The sequence below is a fragment of the Labeo rohita genome, chromosome 22, assembly GCF_022985175.1.
Source record: "Labeo rohita strain BAU-BD-2019 chromosome 22, IGBB_LRoh.1.0, whole genome shotgun sequence".
Lineage (NCBI taxonomy): Eukaryota > Metazoa > Chordata > Actinopteri > Cypriniformes > Cyprinidae > Labeo > Labeo rohita.
This window is the reverse complement of record NC_066890.1, coordinates 28,063,407-28,081,663: the sequence shown is the minus strand read 5'-3', so window position 1 is coordinate 28,081,663 and position 18,257 is coordinate 28,063,407. Positions and strand designations below refer to the sequence as shown.

General features: G+C 35.7%; 1 protein-coding gene and 1 long non-coding RNA gene across 3 annotated transcripts in view; both read right to left on the bottom strand.

Annotated features, from left to right (window-relative positions):
• Nucleotides 1-3,470, bottom strand: part of tle2b (TLE family member 2, transcriptional corepressor b) — a 65,067-nt gene extending 61,597 nt beyond the window's left edge. Inside the window, exon 1 of one of the 2 annotated variants that reach the window (XM_051095329.1) lies at nt 2,856-3,470. In XM_051095329.1, the coding sequence (XP_050951286.1) occupies nt 2,856-2,879 (24 nt within the window). In that variant the 5' untranslated portion in view covers nt 2,880-3,470. The remainder of the gene's footprint in view (nt 1-2,855) is intronic. The other variant, XM_051095330.1, reaches the window with a different exon arrangement.
• Nucleotides 3,471-3,567: 97 nt separating this feature from the next.
• LOC127153998 (uncharacterized) lies at nt 3,568-6,419 on the bottom strand. The gene is made up of 5 exons (XR_007825388.1): nt 6,374-6,419; nt 5,398-5,492; nt 4,944-5,269; nt 3,716-3,785; nt 3,568-3,613 (listed from the first exon to the last, which is right to left on the bottom strand). It is a non-coding gene; the product is annotated as an uncharacterized LOC127153998 (long non-coding RNA).
• Nucleotides 6,420-18,257: the final 11,838 nt, after the last annotated feature.

Below are 18,257 nucleotides of genomic sequence, written 5' to 3'. Positions count from 1 at the left end.
TAGATCACAAGTTCAGTATGCATATAAATGTTCACATCCTGGCACAACACACACCAGCACCTGCCTACAAAACATCCATAAATCCACACAGTGTAAACACAGGTACTATTAGCGATAGTGCAAACACACCGATGCCTCATGTGCTACGTGCACTAACACTCATATTACGGCCTCTTATTTGTATCAGGTTCTCAAACTTCTCATCATGTCCAACATATCCTCCGACCTCCAACGGAGAGAGTTCACGTTTCTCACACCTCGCATATGACATCTATGGACTTCTCACCCTTAAAAGATAACTGAATACCAGCATCACCATCTAAACTCTCCATCTTGAGGTTTAAAAACAAAGTTTTAAGTGCATTTGATCAACCTTGGAAGTTTGTGTTCTGTAACAGTCGGAAACCGAAGGTGTGGCTGCAGCGGATTATGAGCTTTCCCTGCCTGGCTTTTTTTTATTGTTATTGTTTTTGGCTCAGAAGCACGGAGCGCTGTAACCCTTCTCTCATTCCACCTTCCAATCCCCCTGCTTCAGATAACACTAACCACAAAAATCCAGTGGAACCAATTACCAGTCCTCCCGATGCAGTTTGCCTTGCAAATCAGGCCTTAACCCTTTCAGCAGGCAGGTATGTGCAGACTCATTTCACACCAGCAGGCTCCATCTGATTTGCACTGGATGATGTTTAATGGTCAAACTAAACTACTGATGGACTGGTAAAACACTGACTGAAGCATGCTGAGACAGATTTACACTGCTTGAAGAAAATGTAAAGCTAGGGTGGTTCTATGTTGTTTCTATAGGTTCCAAATAAGGGGGGGGGGGGGGGGTTCTGAAGTGATGCCATAGAAGAACCATTTGTGCAATAAAAAGGTTCTATGAATGGTAAAGGTTCTTCATGGAACCATAGATGCAAACAAAGAGTAAGTATAAGTATGAGCAAACGTAACAGTGATGCTTGGCTTAACTATATCCGCTAATAAACGCTGTTCTAACCATGTGTTTTCTGAGAACAGAATTCTCACGAACATGGAGATTCTTAAAAAGTTACAGAACAAGAAAAGGTGTGAGCACAAAAGCCAATGTTTATGCTTCGCTACACACAGAGACCTTTCTCACACCTTTTTACTGGTGCAGGTCATGTTTCACAGGCCATGAGGGTAAAAATAAACCCTGGCTGCAGATTTCACTGGCCCTTTGGAGTTCGTTCACTGTTTTGTTATAAATTACATTTCGATCACTCTGGCTGGGAACCTCAGGACATGACTGTATTGACAGTAATATTATTTTTTTTTAAATTAAAAAGTTGAATAATAAGAATTTGTATCATGTTGGTGTTTACCACAGAAATACATTTTTAAAAATCCATTGACAGTAACGCACTTACGGGTGAATCTTTACTTAGGAAATGTAATAATTCACCACCTCATTGAAAGAAAAAAAAAATGTCATGCAAAAACTGTCCTGAAACTATCTCTTTTGTTATGCAAAATATAACTAAAGTCTATGCTCATATCTTAGTTTCTAAAAAATAATAATAATCAGCTGACTCAAATGCTAAAATTTTCTTTATGCAAAACCTAATTATACTTGATTTTTTGGTCAAATAGGACACATTCTGGACATTTCACGATCGTAAGGCTGAATCTCACACAAACATCTTTCATTCTTTAATCTGATGGCCTCTTTGCTGAGGTCTAAAAAAGTGAGGGAGAAGGTTAAATTTACTTTTTTAATCTAAGAGGACGAAAAAGCATATTAAAACCATAAGGAAACAAATATATAAATGTGACCTTGGACCACAAAAAAAACAGTCATAAGTTGCACGGGTATATTTGTAGCAACAGCCAACAATACATTGAATGGGTGAAAATTATTGTCAAAAATCATTAAGATATTATGTAAAGATCATGTTTCATGAATATAGTTTATAAATTTTCTTCCGTACATATATGAAAACTTAATTCGTGATTATTAATATGCATTGCTAATAACTTCATTTGGACAACTTTTAAGACGATTTTCTCAATATTTAGATTTTTTTTGCACCCTCAGATTCCAGATTTTCAAATAGTTGTATCTCTGCCAAATATTGTCTTATCCTAACAAAACATACATCAGTGAAAAAGCTTATTTATTTAGCTTAAGATGATCCAAAAAAATGTACCCTTATGACTGGTTTTGTGGTCTAGGGTCACAAATATCATAAAAAAAAGTCACAATGCAAAAGTAGTTTATTTATAAAAAATGTTTTCTTCAGATTTTAAGGTGAAGTCTCATTCTGCATCATTCTTGATAGTTTTTGTGAAAAGAGTGGAAGTCTATGGGGCGAGTGCACAACATGCACACTAAATCAGTCTCAAGGGACCTTTCATTCATTCATGAACACATCTGATGCCTTTTGCTGTCATATATTACAAGTTTAGGCTTGTACGGCAAACCATACTTAAAGCAGGCTGCAATGTACAGTAGATTCCTCAAATTCTAGAAACATCAATAAACCAAAGATGGGTCACAGATAACAAATAAACTTCCCACAGTGAGCCCTATCCAACCCCACCCACATGCACACACACATATATAACATCTAAACCACTCCAGATTTGCCCAAACGCACTATGACATCTATTAGAGGGGGCGTTGAGAAAGGTTTATTACACAAACTAATTCAGACACACATTGTGTTTGATTCCTCCCACACAACTTTCTATCAGCTGGCTCTTGAGGACACCTGGGTGAAGATGAATATGCGTACGTGCAACTGAAAGTCTGAAGAGACATCTGTCTTACACCCAGTCGCTTCATCTGTCCCGTTTGTCAAGGATGTGGGAGAACGAGCGAGCGTAGCACTTACCGGGTGTCTGCCCTGCGGGTACATGGTCACCGGAGGGATGCCGGCTATCGGTTTGACGGTCAACGCGCTGACCCTCCGTACTCCTGCGTCCCCCCTCCACCAGGGGACAGAGCCCCGAATCGAGCTCGGGAACCCGGCTCTGTCCTTTCCGAGCCGCAGAAGGCTGTCAGTGCATCCGACGAGGGGTCTTCCTAAAACAGATCCCCTTACTCACACTTCCCCCAAGAATTCCCTGACGTCCCACTCCGTTACTGTCCGGCTCTCAGTCCGACAGCTCAGGAGAGCAGGGAATTCCGAAGAATCACGTCCAGCTGTCCCCGGTCCTGTCCTTCTGCAAATGTCCCCAACAAGCTACAAAAACAAACACGTATCTCCATTCGAGTCTTCCAAGCTTGTAACAGTACCTCAAAACTACAGGGCTTCTTTGCTGAGGTCTAAAAAGGCAAGGAGAAGGAGGAACGGGCTTTGTTTTTAATCTAAATCTAGAGAGGAAGAAAAAACACACACAGGAAAGCAGGAAAGAACAGCAGGTCACTGGAAGATCCAGCAGGCTTTTCAGCAGCGAGCCCTAGACTGTAATATATTGTGCCTGTTGGCTTCAACACAAACACGACAGCCTGCTCAAGCTGCACTTAAGGTGGACCAGGCGAGATAGATAGAGGATAGACAGACGGAGAGATAGAGACAGAAATAGACACCAATACATGCGTACAACCAATGATACAGGATTTCTTGTTGCCGTTGCATTGAATACAGACCTACAGGGGAAAAAAAAAACATGAATTAGATATCTTCATTGTCGTTCTTAGAGGGCAGAGACATTTGTTTAATAGTCTGCTTTTATTTTTTTTTTTACTTACCACAGTAATCTCTCATGTTTCTTCCAGATCAGATCTCAAATGTCTCAAAACGTGCTCAGATTTGACAAGTCTGCAATCAAAAGTCACACATTTCAATATGCAGTCAAATATTACTCATTTAATTCTTCAAGACCAAATTATTAAATAGGGTTTGCACTTATGTCATGATTTGGTCAATTACCTAGATGCACGGCCATATTGGCGATACTTGGATGTAAACAACAGCATGGACTGCATGGTTAATGTACTATTGTTGTTCTGCTAATTTATGCTGTCTAAACCACAGAAAAAGCTTGTGGAAACTGCTGAATCATATAAAGAAGGACTTAGTAAGTAGGAAAGGGTGCAAAATTTTGGCAAACTAAAGTTAATAGGTGGTAAAGATACATGCAAGCAGTTTTAATTAAGATATTAGTGTAATATTTCACCTACCCGACTGGAAATGATGAGAACAAACATGAATGTTGTGAAGATTCTTGTCCTGGAAATCCTGGTTCAGTTTGGCCAACCAAAAACGCCTTTTGTACCTCAGTTTTTTGCACTCTTCTCCTTGATTTGTTATAACTTTTGGCAGTCTATAGTACTCCAAATATTTTTTCTGGTCTGACCGATTAGTACAGCCCAAAACATCACAATAATCGACCATTTTCAGCAGCAATAATCAGAAAAATATGCTAGTTTAGTTCGGTTCAGTAGCATTGTTTACGTTCAGTGCCGCCAATATGACCAATTGATGATGCATCATGAAAGTTATATCTAAAAAATTACTTACATAAATGGTTAGTTGTTATTTTACTCACTGCATATCTACAGCTGTCTCATTTGTCTCAATTTACTTTTTTGGAAGAAATATCAGCAATAAAATGCATACTTCAATGAAGCATGACTGAAATCACAAATAAGGCTCCTGGGCTTTCAAAGAGCACCCTCTGAGCAATTAAATTTGCCTCGGGGGAGAAAACAAGGGATGTGGAAATAAGAAAGAAAAATAGAGGTGAGGAATGATTCAATTTGCCAGCAATTCCGCTTGTGTCTCACCCCATATTTGCACATTCCCCTCCGACAGATGACCATTTATCCTCCCTTTGAGAAATAAACTGGCAAATTTAGTTGTGATTGCAACACTTACGACCTTGTTTCATCCAGAACTTGTTCACTTTGCTTGTTTGTGTGCCTGAAAAGACACATCAGCAAATTTCAGGCAGTTCAACAATCCAGTCATCCCTACCAGTATCGTCCACATCTCTTCATCATTCTCTTGTTCTCCTCCGTCATATTAGCGTGATCTCAGAGGCGTCCCCTGTTAGTCATCCCTCTGTCTGCAACACCTCTCCGGTCAGGGATTGCCCTAATCGCCGTTATCTAATTGCGCGGATTAGACAGGTAATTATTCACACGACTTTCTTCCTTCAGCCTCTTACTGATACGTGATGAAGCTGGCTGAGCACAAACAGACATCATGGAAATGACCGACGAGAGAATAATCTGCCCTGAACCGGTTAGGCTTCTGCATAACGGTGTCCAGGTACAGCGTCAACAGGTTTAGCATAAGATCTGAAATAAGGAAAATTAGGAGAAAAGAAACCTGATAATCACATATCACAATAGCAACATATACACTTTGACATACTATCTAGCAATAAACATATTATAGTATAAATGTATATCATTCGTAAATGTACCTGTTTTTTCAGCATCCGATTCACATTTGATCCGAATCCAATGGAGATTCCTTCACAAGTAACGTGATAAAAAGTTCCTTGCATGTCAATAACTCCTATAGCAACAATAACCAGTCATAAGGGTCAATTTTAAGATATTGGGATTTATATGTTATCTGAAAGCTAAATAAATAAGCTGGGACAAATAAACAGGACAATAGGATAGGACCCAGATACAACTATTTGAAAATCTAAATTCTGAGGGTGCAAAAAAACAAAATATTGAGAAAATCACCTTTAAAGTTGTCCAAATGAAGTTCTTAGCAATGCAAATTACTGAACAAAAATTAGGTTTTGATATATTTATGGTAGGAAATTTACAAAATATCTTCTTGCAACATGATCTTTACTTAAAATCCTAATGATTTTTGGCATAAAAGAAAAAATCACAATGTATTTTTGGCTACCCTGGTAAAAAAACCAGCATATGCTGGTAGGTATGTTTTGATGCTGGTTTATGCTGGTCCTTTGCTGGTTCATGCTGGTCCTTGACCAGCAAAAACCAGCAAAGGACCAGCTTAAACCAGCTAAGGACCAGCATAAACCAGCAAAGGACCAGCTTAAACCAGCATCAAAACATACCTACCAGCATATGCTGTTTTTTTCACCAGGGTATTGCTACAAATATACCCGTGCTACTTAAGACTGGTTTTGTGGTCCAGGATCACATATATTGTACACGAGACATATTTTATAAATAGTTTTAGTAGAAACTTATAAAAGCTTATAAAAGATGATGATGCTGCTGCTGAGCAAAGTTTGGCGAGTGTCGTGACAGCTTTCCTTAACAAACTTCGGAGTCATGTTTTCCTAAATCTAAATATCACCAGACTCATTTAATTTTATTTACTCTACTTATTTATACGTGATTTAGATATAAAATACGTTATTTAAATATCAAAAGAGCTAATTACACGAGATTAATCAGTCCCCTCACCTTTCTGCAGACCACCTTAAAATTTCGCGGCTGTCGGGCACTCTCCAGCGCTTCTCTGATTGGCCATAGCGACTTATCCGTTCCAACCAATCAAACCGTCTAAGCCCCACGTTGGCTTTTGACATCAGAGGCTGCAAAGCTCCAATCGCCGCGTTCGCGGCCGCTGATTGGCTGCGGCCGGTGAGGAGGGCGGTGTGCAGTCTACAGGGATTGTGGGCATTGAAGTTCCAATTATTCCGCACCCCCGCCGCTCCCGCCTCCAGCTGCCAATCACACCGCATAAATGATCACCTATGACTGCTAATGACAAACGAGCAACGTGTAACACCTAGCGTTGACTGCCTTTAACAATTAAGCGAAATAACAAATAAACACTCTCTTTATTTGGTGAGTCATAGTGGCTCTATGATAACCTTGTAAATTAATGAGCAGCTTGCTTATTAAACAGATGAAAATTCTATCATCATTGTTCTGTCATGCTGTTCAAAACCTGTATGACTTTTTCTTCTGTGGAACACAAAGGGAGTTATTACAGTTTCATCTTTACTAAGGTACCACAGGACTTTTTTGGTTTGGATAGATAATTTGGCCACCTATTGACACATGAAATTCACTGTAAAAATACAGTAACAATGTTTCACCCATTCCACAAAGCATTTTGTGACTGGAACTGTTTGGTTACCACTCTTCTTCTAAAATATCTTGTTATATAAATTCTAAAACATATTATAAACAATATAAATTAAAGCATTTTTACAGTGAGATGTGTGCGCGCACAAGCGTATGTTAGCCTACTGAACACACGCATGCACACAATGAAAGAAAAGAGAGACTACCTTTGTCAGTGAGTATCGATTGCTTTGATAGATGTGGTCTGTTCTTTAACTGAACTAAGCTCCGATTGCTAGCAAGCGCATCAGTGTGGCCGGGCCTCCCATCTCTCCAGTAATTAACTTCAGGCTTCACCTGTTGTGGCAGCTCGAATCGGAGTAGCGTCTCGCACTATCAAACACGACACAGTCTTTCCTCAGTCATCTGCCTATAAGCGTGTCACGAACTACAGATCTTTATCCAAAAATGCTGCTTTCCTTTATGCTTCGCATTCTTTGTTATACAAATCACTCTATCACATACAGACACAGCTTTAGCATGCAATAAATCTGAACTGATACCTGATTTTAACTATATAGTTCACCAAAAATGTAAATTCTGTCATTAATTACTCACCCTCATGTCGTTCTAAACCCATAAGACCTTTGTTTATCTTCAGAACACTAATTAAGATATTAATACTAAGAAACGGAACTGACACGTTCAAGGCCTAGAAAGGTAGTAAGGACATTGTTAAAATAGTCCATGTGACATCAGTGGTTCAACCGTAATGTTATGAAGCTAGGAGAATACTTTTTGTGCGCAAGCAAAACAAAAATAATCACTTTGTTCAACAATTTCTTCTTCTCCGTGTCAGCTTTCGATGCATGTTCACGAGAGTAACATGAAAATATTTTATTTGTGTGCTGAAGCTGAACGAAGGTCTTATGGGTTTGGAATGACATGAGGGTGAGTAATTAATGACAGAATTTTTCATTTTTGGGTGAACTGTCACGCTGAGATTTGGTCTTGTTTTCCACTGTTTGCCGCAAATTTTGGTGGCAAAAATTTAAACAGAATCTATGGAAGCTTTTCCATGCCATGGAATAAAAATGAGGTTTTCTTCAGAACTGCGAGGTACACTCTTCAAAATGAAGCTGCTTTAAAGGTTCTTCACAGCGATGCCATAGAAGAACAAGTTTTGGTTCCACAAAGAACCATTCAGTCTCTTTCTTACCTTTTTATAATCTGAAGAACCTTATTTTACCAAAAAGAACCTTTTGTGAAATCAGATGCTAACGGTTCTTTATGGAACCATTTAAACAAAAAAAACTTCTTCTATCTGGCATCATGAAGCACCTTTTTTTTTTTTGTAATTGCGAGTTGTAAAAAGGCAAAACTGTGAGACGTAAATTAAGCATTCTAAAAAAAAAAAAAAAAAAAAAAAAAAAGATGAGATATAAATTTGCTTTTGTGAGATAAAGAGTTGCAATTACCTCTTTAATATGTTTGTTCTTGGGCACATATAAGCTTCTGTAGGAATCCACGCAATCAGAAAATTTGCACAGAGTATAGATTTCGCAATAGGTTCGCAATGCCACCACAATGTGGTAATGACTAGTGGGAAACACTTTCTTTGAGCTGGTGGCGTGGCAGTCTGAAAACACTGCAGACACAATAGATGCAAAGTCTGTAGATTGAGTTTGTGATTAGTAGTTTACAATTGCGACAGTTCACTCAAAAATGAAAATCCTGTCATTAATTACTCACCCTCATGTCTAAACCTGTAAGACTTTCGATCATCTTCAGAATACAAATTAAGATATTTTTTGATGAAATCCACGAGCTTTCTGACCCTGCATAGTCAGCAATGCAACTACCACGTTCAAGGCCCAGAAAGGTAGTAAGGACATTGTTAAAATCATCCCAACTTGACTTCCCAACTTGTAAATACGAACTTACCAGGAGAACGTGAATGCAGCACATGTAGTCCACTTGCTACAGTATAACCTTGCTGTTACAGGAAGTAGAGGACGGGCAGTATAAATTATGACCGATCCTTTGCTGTCCTAAAGTGTGATGGATTGGAGTGGGAGATTTTGACATTGTGAGACATATTTGCATATCAAATCATGTTGGAGACTACAAATGACAGTGAACAGACATCAATATGTATTAATCTGTACAAACTGATGTCTGTTCAATATCATTTCAATACAGATTCTGTATTAAAATCAACATCCCAAGCCATTTAGCTTGGTAAGTTGTATGAATATATGAGTAAAAAAAGAATATTTTAAAATAAAGTCACACTAAATTTCATCTCAATATACTTAAAGGAGAAGTCCAATTCCAGAACAACAATTCACAAATAATTTACTCAACCCCTTGTCATCAAAGATGTTCATGTTTTTCTGTCTTCAGTAGTGAAGAAATTATGGTTTCTGAAGAAAACATTTCAGGATTTTTCTCCATATCATGGAATTCATTGGTGCCAAATTTTGAACTTCCATAATGTAGTTTAAATGCAACTTCAAAGGGCTCTAAACGATCCCAGCCGAGGATCTAGCGAAACAACTGGTCATTTTTTTCTGAAAATTAAAATTTGTATACTTTTTAAGCACAAAAGCTCATGTAGCACAGGCTCTGGGATGCACGTTCACGTACTATTGAATCACGTCGAAAGGTCACGCGGAAGCACAGACCCAGTGTTTACAAAGCGAATGCGCAAAGACTAAGAAAGTGCAAGTAAGTCAAACGCTGTTTACAAACAAAAAGGTACAAGGTCGGACAATTCTGAAGTTGTAGGAGAAAATAACATGGAGTTTTTCGACATACTCAACCTTTTTGAGCCAGAGAACACAGACGATGAACTTGTGGTGATTCGAAGATGTGATTCGTAGTAGTGATGGGAAGTTCGGATCATTTTACAGACCGACCTTGAGTCTCGTTCAGCAAATTGATTGAATCTTTTTGAGTCATTTAGTTCATTTTAGCAAAATCAGCATCACGTGACAGCCCTATAAGATGAACGAACAACTCGAAAAACATGAAGACTCGAAACAGGTGAACTAATTCTAGTACAGAACCTAATAGGATGTAGCAAATGCGCGAATCACTCCATGAGACGACTCGTTCTTCCCGAGTCACATTAAAGATTCGTTCAAAATGAACGAATCGTTCAAAAACGACCTGTGGACGCACATCCCAGAGCCTGTGCTACACAAGCTTTTGTGCTTAAAAAGTAAACAAATTTTTATTTTTAGAAAAAAATGGCCGATCGTTTCGCTAGATAAGACCCTTCTTCCTCGGCTGGGATCGTTTAGAGCCCTTTGAAGCTGCATTTAAACTACATTTTGGAAGTTCAAAATCGGGGCACCAATGAAGTCCATTATATGGAGAAAAATCCTGAAAAGTTTTCCTCAAAAACCATAATTTCTTTACGATTGAGGACAGAAAGACATGAACATCTTGGATGACAAGGGGGTGAGTAAACTATTTGTAAATTGTTGTTCTGGAAGTGGACTTTTCCTTTAACAGTACTTACAACAGTAGGCAAAAACGATCATACAGTATCTGGCTAATTAACATAAACCAATGGCCTGTGTGGCCTAGGTGACATCATCAGAAAAGTAAAGTCGTTTAAAGACAGAGCAAGTTACTGCATTTTGAAGAAAGGCTATGAAGACCATAACATTCATTCTTTACAATAACATGCACAATATGACTAGGAACATTTATTATGAAAGCAAATAGGGTGCATTTTAATTTCACGCTGACTTTAAAGTCACATGACTGCACCAAACACACTGCTGCTGAATAAAGGTGTCAATGGACATTTAATCTCCTTCCAATTTCCCATCTCTTTTTCTCTTTGGCTCGCTCTGGCGCATTATGTAAGTGTAAAATGCACAGGCGGAGGTTCTTGTGACCAGATGTAGTGTGTGAGAGAGAATGGAAAGAGCTCATGAAGGAAAACAGGGTTTGTGAAATAATCAACAGAATGAGAGAGAGGAAAGAAAGATGAAGAGAGAAAGTGCACGCGCGTCGCCCGAGGGCCAGACAGTGCGAGTAAACACTGAAAAAATTCCAGATACCGTGTTTTGAGAATCCAGAGGGAATTTTGTGGTTTTAAATGGCCTAAAAAACAGCTCGGCTTAAACTCATAGGGGAAGTGAATTAACAGGCAGAGAAGAGGATTTATGCGATTTATTACAGCCACATGTTTCAGTCTGAGGACACGACACAGCATGCAGCAAACAAAGGCAACACACAACCACAAACAATCCAGAATTGAAATTTCGGTTTGCAATAACAACACGTACAGGACGTACCCCAATAACGTGGCGCAGTAAAACAAAAGGTCGTTTTAACTTGAGGTCTCGTCGCTTTGCGCCAGCATTCCCCCTCCTCCAGGATTTGAGCATAATCAGTTACATCCTAAAATTGTAGCAGATGTATCTAGCCCTCATGGCCTCAGAATTCATAACCCTAATTTCTTTCCATTAGTGGGTCAATGCGGCGAGAAGCAGCTCCAGACTTTTATTTAGGGCATGTTTTACCTTCCCATGATCCCCTCTGAGATCCAGCCTGGCATGGTGAGAAAGTGAAAAATGTGTTATATTTTTACAGATGTATTTATAAAGGTTGTAAGCATTAAAAAAGAGCTATGGAATTTTAGGAAGGGTAAAAAACAAATAATTTAAAAAACACTGTTATTAAGCCTACAATGGAGATTAATATTTTTGGAAATCAGTTTGGTTGCATTTCTGTGGATTTGGTGGAATTTTAGGTTCATGTTACATCTGTAACTGCAAATGCCAACGGAGAGGTCAAAGTTACATCTTTAGACTTGCATTCAGTTAAAATATGTCAAATCGTTGTTGGTTCTTATTGCATCATTGACATTGTTGCGTCTTTGAGATGCCATTTTTGGCACTTGGCTCTATTCATCATCTGTTGATTGGATTTTGTGGATTAGCAGCCTAAATGTTTCACAATAAGATCTAATATGCATTTAGAAAATGGATAGGGTGAATCCGCAATTGTATTTATACTATCGACTTACAATAAAGTGAGCTGAGGTGCAAGTACATTTAAATACTTAAATTACTCAGTTGAATGTGAGAACGCTCTTTTTTATGAGCATTTGAGTGCGGTTAAAAACTAGCCTGGAGCATCATGTCCTGTTAAAAACTGAGCTCAGAATCGATTCCAGACAGAATCGCAATGTATTCGGAAAAACGCAGAATCGTACCACAAATCGATTTATCATGACACCCCTATTCGCTGTCATGAGTTCTGTCATAAATTATACATCATAAAAGCTGTCCAATTAGGTTGCAACCTTATATCTGGGAAAGCAAAGTAACAGGCATTACTTATTTAAAAAAGTAACTGAGATATTTTCTTTTAAATAAAAAAAGTGATGCATTACTTTACTAGTTACCTGAAAAAGTAATCTGATTACATTACTTGCATTACTTGTAATGCATTACCCAAAACAAAAAATAATCACTCAGATATTTTCTCACATAGTTTCTTTTAAATTAAAAAGTAATGCGTTACTTTACAAGTTACTTGACAAAAGTAATTTGATTACGTAACTCGCAGTACTTGTAACGCGTTACAAAATAATCACTCAGATATTTTCCCAGATATTTTCTTGTAAATTAAAAAAGTAATGTTACTTTACTAGTTACTTGAAAAAAGTAATCTGATTACATAACACAAGTTACTTGTAATGCGTTACCCCTACATTGAAAATAATCATTCAGATTTTTTCTTTTAAATTAAAAATTAATGGGTTACTTTACTAGTTACTCGAAAAAAGTAATCTGCTTACAAGTAACTCGTGTTACTTGTAATGTGTTACCACAACACCGAAAATAATTACTCAGATATTTTCTTACATATTTTCTTTTCAATTAAAAAAATGTTACTCTACTAGTTACTTGAGAAAAGTAATCTGATTACATTACTTGCGTTATCTGTAATGCATTACCCCAACACTGAAAATAATCAGTCAAATACTTTCTCAGATATTTTCTTTTAAATTAAAAATGAATGCGTTACTTTACTAGTTACTTGAAAAAAGTAATCTGATTACGTAACTCGTGTTACTTGTAATGTGTTAGCCCCAAAACTTAAAATGAAGATGTGAATGCTAATCAAACCAAAATGTATCATTTAAATGCATCAGTTTCTTGGTCTGGACCAAGAGAACCATGTGAACCAAAAAAAAGTAATGTGTTACTTCACAGGTTATGTGAAAAAAGTAATCTGATTATGTTACTCGCGCTATTATTTTCTTGTAAATTAAAAAAGTAATGTTACTTTACTAGTTACATAAAAAAGTAATGATTATGTAACTCGAGTTACCTGTAATGTGTTACACCACCAACACTGAAAATAATCACTCACATATTTTCTTGCAAATTATAAAGTAATGTCACTTCACTAGTTACTTGAAAAATTTAATCTGATTACGTAACTCATGTAATGCGTTACCCCTACATTGAAAATAATCATTCAGCTTTTTCATTTAAATAAAAAAGTAATGGGTTACTTTACTAGTTACTTGAAAAAAGTAATCTGCTTACAAGTAGCTCATGTTACTTGTAATGTGTTACCCTAACACCAAAAATAATTACTCAAATAATTACTTAAATAATTAGATATTTTCTCACATATTTTCTTTTCAATTTCAATTTCTTTTCAAAACTTTACTAGTTACTTGAAAAAGTAATCTGATTACATTACTCGCGCTATTTGTAATGTGTTACCCCAACACTGAAAATAATCACTCAAATATTTTCTCAGATATTTTCTTTTAAATGAAAAAGTAATGCGTTACTTCGCTAGTTACTTGAAAAATGTAATCTGATTACGTAACTTATGTTACTTGTAATGTGTTACCCACAACACTTAAAAAGACGATGTGAATGCTAATCAAACCAAAATGTATCATTTAAATGCATCAGTTTCTTGGTCTGGACCAAGAGAACCATGTGAACAGAAAAAAAGTAATTACTTCACAAGTTATGTGAATTCGTTACCCCAACACTGAAAATAATCACTCAGATATTTTTTTTTCAGATATTTTGAAAAAAGTAATCTGCTTGCAAGTAGCTCGTTACGTGTAATGTGTTACCTCAACACCAAAAATAATAGATAGATAACAGATATTTTCGCACATATTTTCTTTTCAATTAAAAAAAGTAATGCATTACTTTACTAGTTACTTGAAAAAAGTAATCTGATTACATAACTTGTGTTACATGTAATGTGTTACCCCTACATTGAAAATAATCATTCAGATTTTTTCTTTTAAATTAAAAAGTAATGGGTTACTTTACTAGTTACTTGAAAAAAGTAATCTGATTACATAACTTGTGTTACTTGTAATGTGTTACCACAACACCAGAAATAATTACTCAGATATTTTCGTACATATTTTCTTTTCAATTAAAAAGTAACACATTACTAGTTACTTGAAAAAGTTATCTGATTACGTAACTTGTGTTACTTGTAATGTGTTACCCCAGCACTTAAAATGATGATGTAAATGCTAATCAAACCAAAATGTATCATTTAAATGCATCATGTTCTTGGTCTGGACCAAGAGAACCATGTGAACACATCGTCATGCAAGTTGTAACGACGTGAGGGTGAGCAAATGATTTCAGAATTTTGCTTTCAGCTGAAGTATATTCCTTTCAAGAGGTTTTACAGTAATGTAGTGTTTGTTGTTGTTGTTTTTGAAGGCATAATTGGACAAGGAAAGGATCTTGGAAATAAATGAGATGAAAGTTCTCTCTCTATGCGCAGCTGCAGAGGGGTCTGGCCAGTTGGCGCGCTGCCCGGCCCATGTCATGCCAATTAAGTTCATCAGCTAAAAGTCTTCCATCTGGGAATGCCGCCTGTTACAGAAAACATTAACCCTTCTCTGATGTATCCTGGAAAAACACACCGTATGCAAAAGAGCATGCAAGAATCCCTTTGTCTTTTTGGCACTCGCTTTCTCTCCCACCTCATCGATCTCCATCGTTTTTCCTCTTTCAAGCGATTTAGTTTTCTTTTGGTTTGATTCCAGCATTAACCTTTTTGTTTGTTTAAAACAGTGCTGGATTACATAAAAATGGCTTGTGAATATGTGCAATGGGCTATTACAGATCACAATCCAGCTAAATAACTCCATCTGGTGGGAGCCTTGCATTAAAGAGGCAAATCAAAATTACAAGAGCGTTCGACATCAGCCATTTAACGCACATTGTGAGGAGACTAAAGCTTGAATGTGCTATACCACTGTGCAGCTGTAAAATGAAATTTCAGGTCATAATGTTCCCATAGTGTGGCTTTCCATTGATTAACACTTGAAAAGACGACGTGGCGGCCACGTTTGAGATTTCAGTCTGCTAGTGCATGACTTTGCATCACACTAACTCAAAGTTTTAACTAATTAGCACATTCATACTGCACAAAAGGCATGTCTAGCTATGTTGTAAAACCAATGTTTTCACTACCAGTGTATGAAGATATTGTTTATTGTTCGCCTTGCTCTTTCTTGCTGGTTTATCATCCGTCAAGTCTCTTTTCATCTGTCCCCCCCTCATCACTCCATTTTTGTGACTCAAACAGCCTTTCATGCCAGTGACCTGTTCTCCGTTGGGCCCTTGAGGGCCTTCTGTTCCAGCTCTGACTGATATTCACACTAAATATTGTATGTAGAGAAACTTTGAGCATAGGATTATACAGCCCATTTGATATTCGGACAGTTTGAGACTGTCTTTTGCAAACATTCACAAGCTGCACTTTTGGATCGCGTGTGTCGCTTATACACTCGCACGCACGCTCATACCTGAGTGTCAGGTAAGGAAATATCAGACGGGAAAAAAATAACCTGAGGCACTGCGTTTGACTGACTGCTATTCTGAAATATGAAGGAATGGAAACTTCAAGTCAGGCTTGAAAAATACTAGACACGGATTCAGAGGAAATATTTGATTTTAAAGTAATTTCCCCTGAGATTCATATATGCAGCCGTGACTGTATATAATTGGGATTTAAAATACACAAATAAACAGTATGGCTTTGTATTTAAGAGAGTTATATAAATATATATAAAGCTGAAACGTGTATGTTTTCCTCTTCACATTTATTACACATAATTCGTGCATATAAAAAAATTCAACTTTATAATTGTTCATCAAAACTCTGAAATGACTTTCTTTCCTTTTTTTTTTTTAACATTACCAAACTTTTTTCCTGATAGTCCCACCCCACATTTTTTACATTGAATAACCTGTTTCTTAAGTATTATTTTCAAATACTACTACTACTACTACTACTACTAATAATAAAAGACTTGTTAATGTTTCAAAAATACACAATGCATTTGTGATATATATTTTTAATATCTTAATATTTTATAAATTCACCAATAATAATAATAATAATAATAATATTTTTTTTAATGTTTCAAAAATACAAAATGCATTTGTAGTTGTGAAATATATTAATATTTTAATATTTTATAAATTCATAAATAATAATAACAACAATAGACTTTTTAATGTTTCAAAAATACAAAATGCACTTGTAGCTGTGAAATATATTCATATTTTAATATTTCATAAATTCATAATAATAACAATACACTCTTAAATGTTTCAAAAATACAAAATGCATTTGTATTTGTTATATATATTTTTAATATCTTAATATTTTATAAATTCATAATAATTAAACTTTAATGTTTCAAAATACAAAACATCTATTTGTGAAATATATTAATATGTTAATATTTTATGTTCATTAATAAAAAACAACAACAACAACACTACTACTAATAATAGACTTTTTAAATGCATTTGTGAAATATATTAATATGTTAATATTTTATGTTCATTAATAACAATAATAATAAGACTTTTTAATGTTTCAAAAATACAAAATGCATTTGTATTTATGAAATATACTAATATCTTAATATTTTAGAAATTAATTAATAATAATAATAACAACAACAACAACTACTACTACTACTACTACAAGAATAGTAATAATAATAAAAATAATAGACTTTTTAATGTTTCAAAAATACAAAAATGCATTTGTATGTGAAATATATTTAGATCTAAATATTTTATAAATTCATTAATAATAATAATAATAATAATAATAATAGACTTTAATGTTTCAAAAATACTAAATGCATTTGTATGTGTGATATATTAATAATATCTTAATATTTTAATTAATGAATAATAATAATAAAACTTTAATGCTGGAAAAATATAAAATACATTTGTACTTTTGATATATATTTTTAACATCTTAATATTTTCTAAATTCATAAATAATAATAATAATAATAATAATAATAATAATAGACTTTTTGCATTTCAAAAATACTAAATGCATTTGTACTTGTGAAATATATTTTATCTTAATATTTCATAAATTAATAAATAATAATAATAATGAAGACCTTTTAACGTTTCAAAAACAATGCATATGCAAAATGCATAATTATCTGTGAAATATACTAATATCTTAATATTTTATTAATTAATTAATTAATTAATAAAATAATAATTAACAATTTTTAAACAAAATGCATTTGCATTTGTAAAATATATTAATAATATTTTAATAATTTATACATTTATGAATATTATATTTTTGGGGAGTTGCACCACATGACATTTTACAACCTGAACAAACCTTGCCTTGTCATAAAAAGGAATAAAGTCCATGCCTTTACAAAACAATTACATAAATTCTTGTTTTATGATTCCTGGATGTTTATGCACATTGATAGCACTACACGACGGACTGAGCAGACTCATTTTTCCAAAGATTTATAATACTCAATACAATATGTACACTTTGTGTACATCCAAGACATCAAGGGTGGTTAGTACGTTTCAGTTTTCCCCCTGTGGTAGATGGCATCTGTATGGTAACGTGAGAACAGACGCTTTATGTGAAGTGTACAAAACTGGCCAAACCACATGAGCAGAGTCCTTCGACTTGGCAAAGCACTGTGTCTTCACACACTCAAACACGTTACCACTCCAGGCCGCCTGTGACTGTGACACAACCGCTCCAGCAGTGTAAACAGACCACACAATGACCACATGCCATTCACCCAGCCACTGCTGTTTGGCGGCAGCCAAGAGTACAGCCTCGCGGGAAACCGTTTGGATGCAGACGCAGGGTTGAGGCGTCCACTAGGGACTCATTCAGCCATGTAAGCCCTTCCCACCAACATTACATTTTTACATCG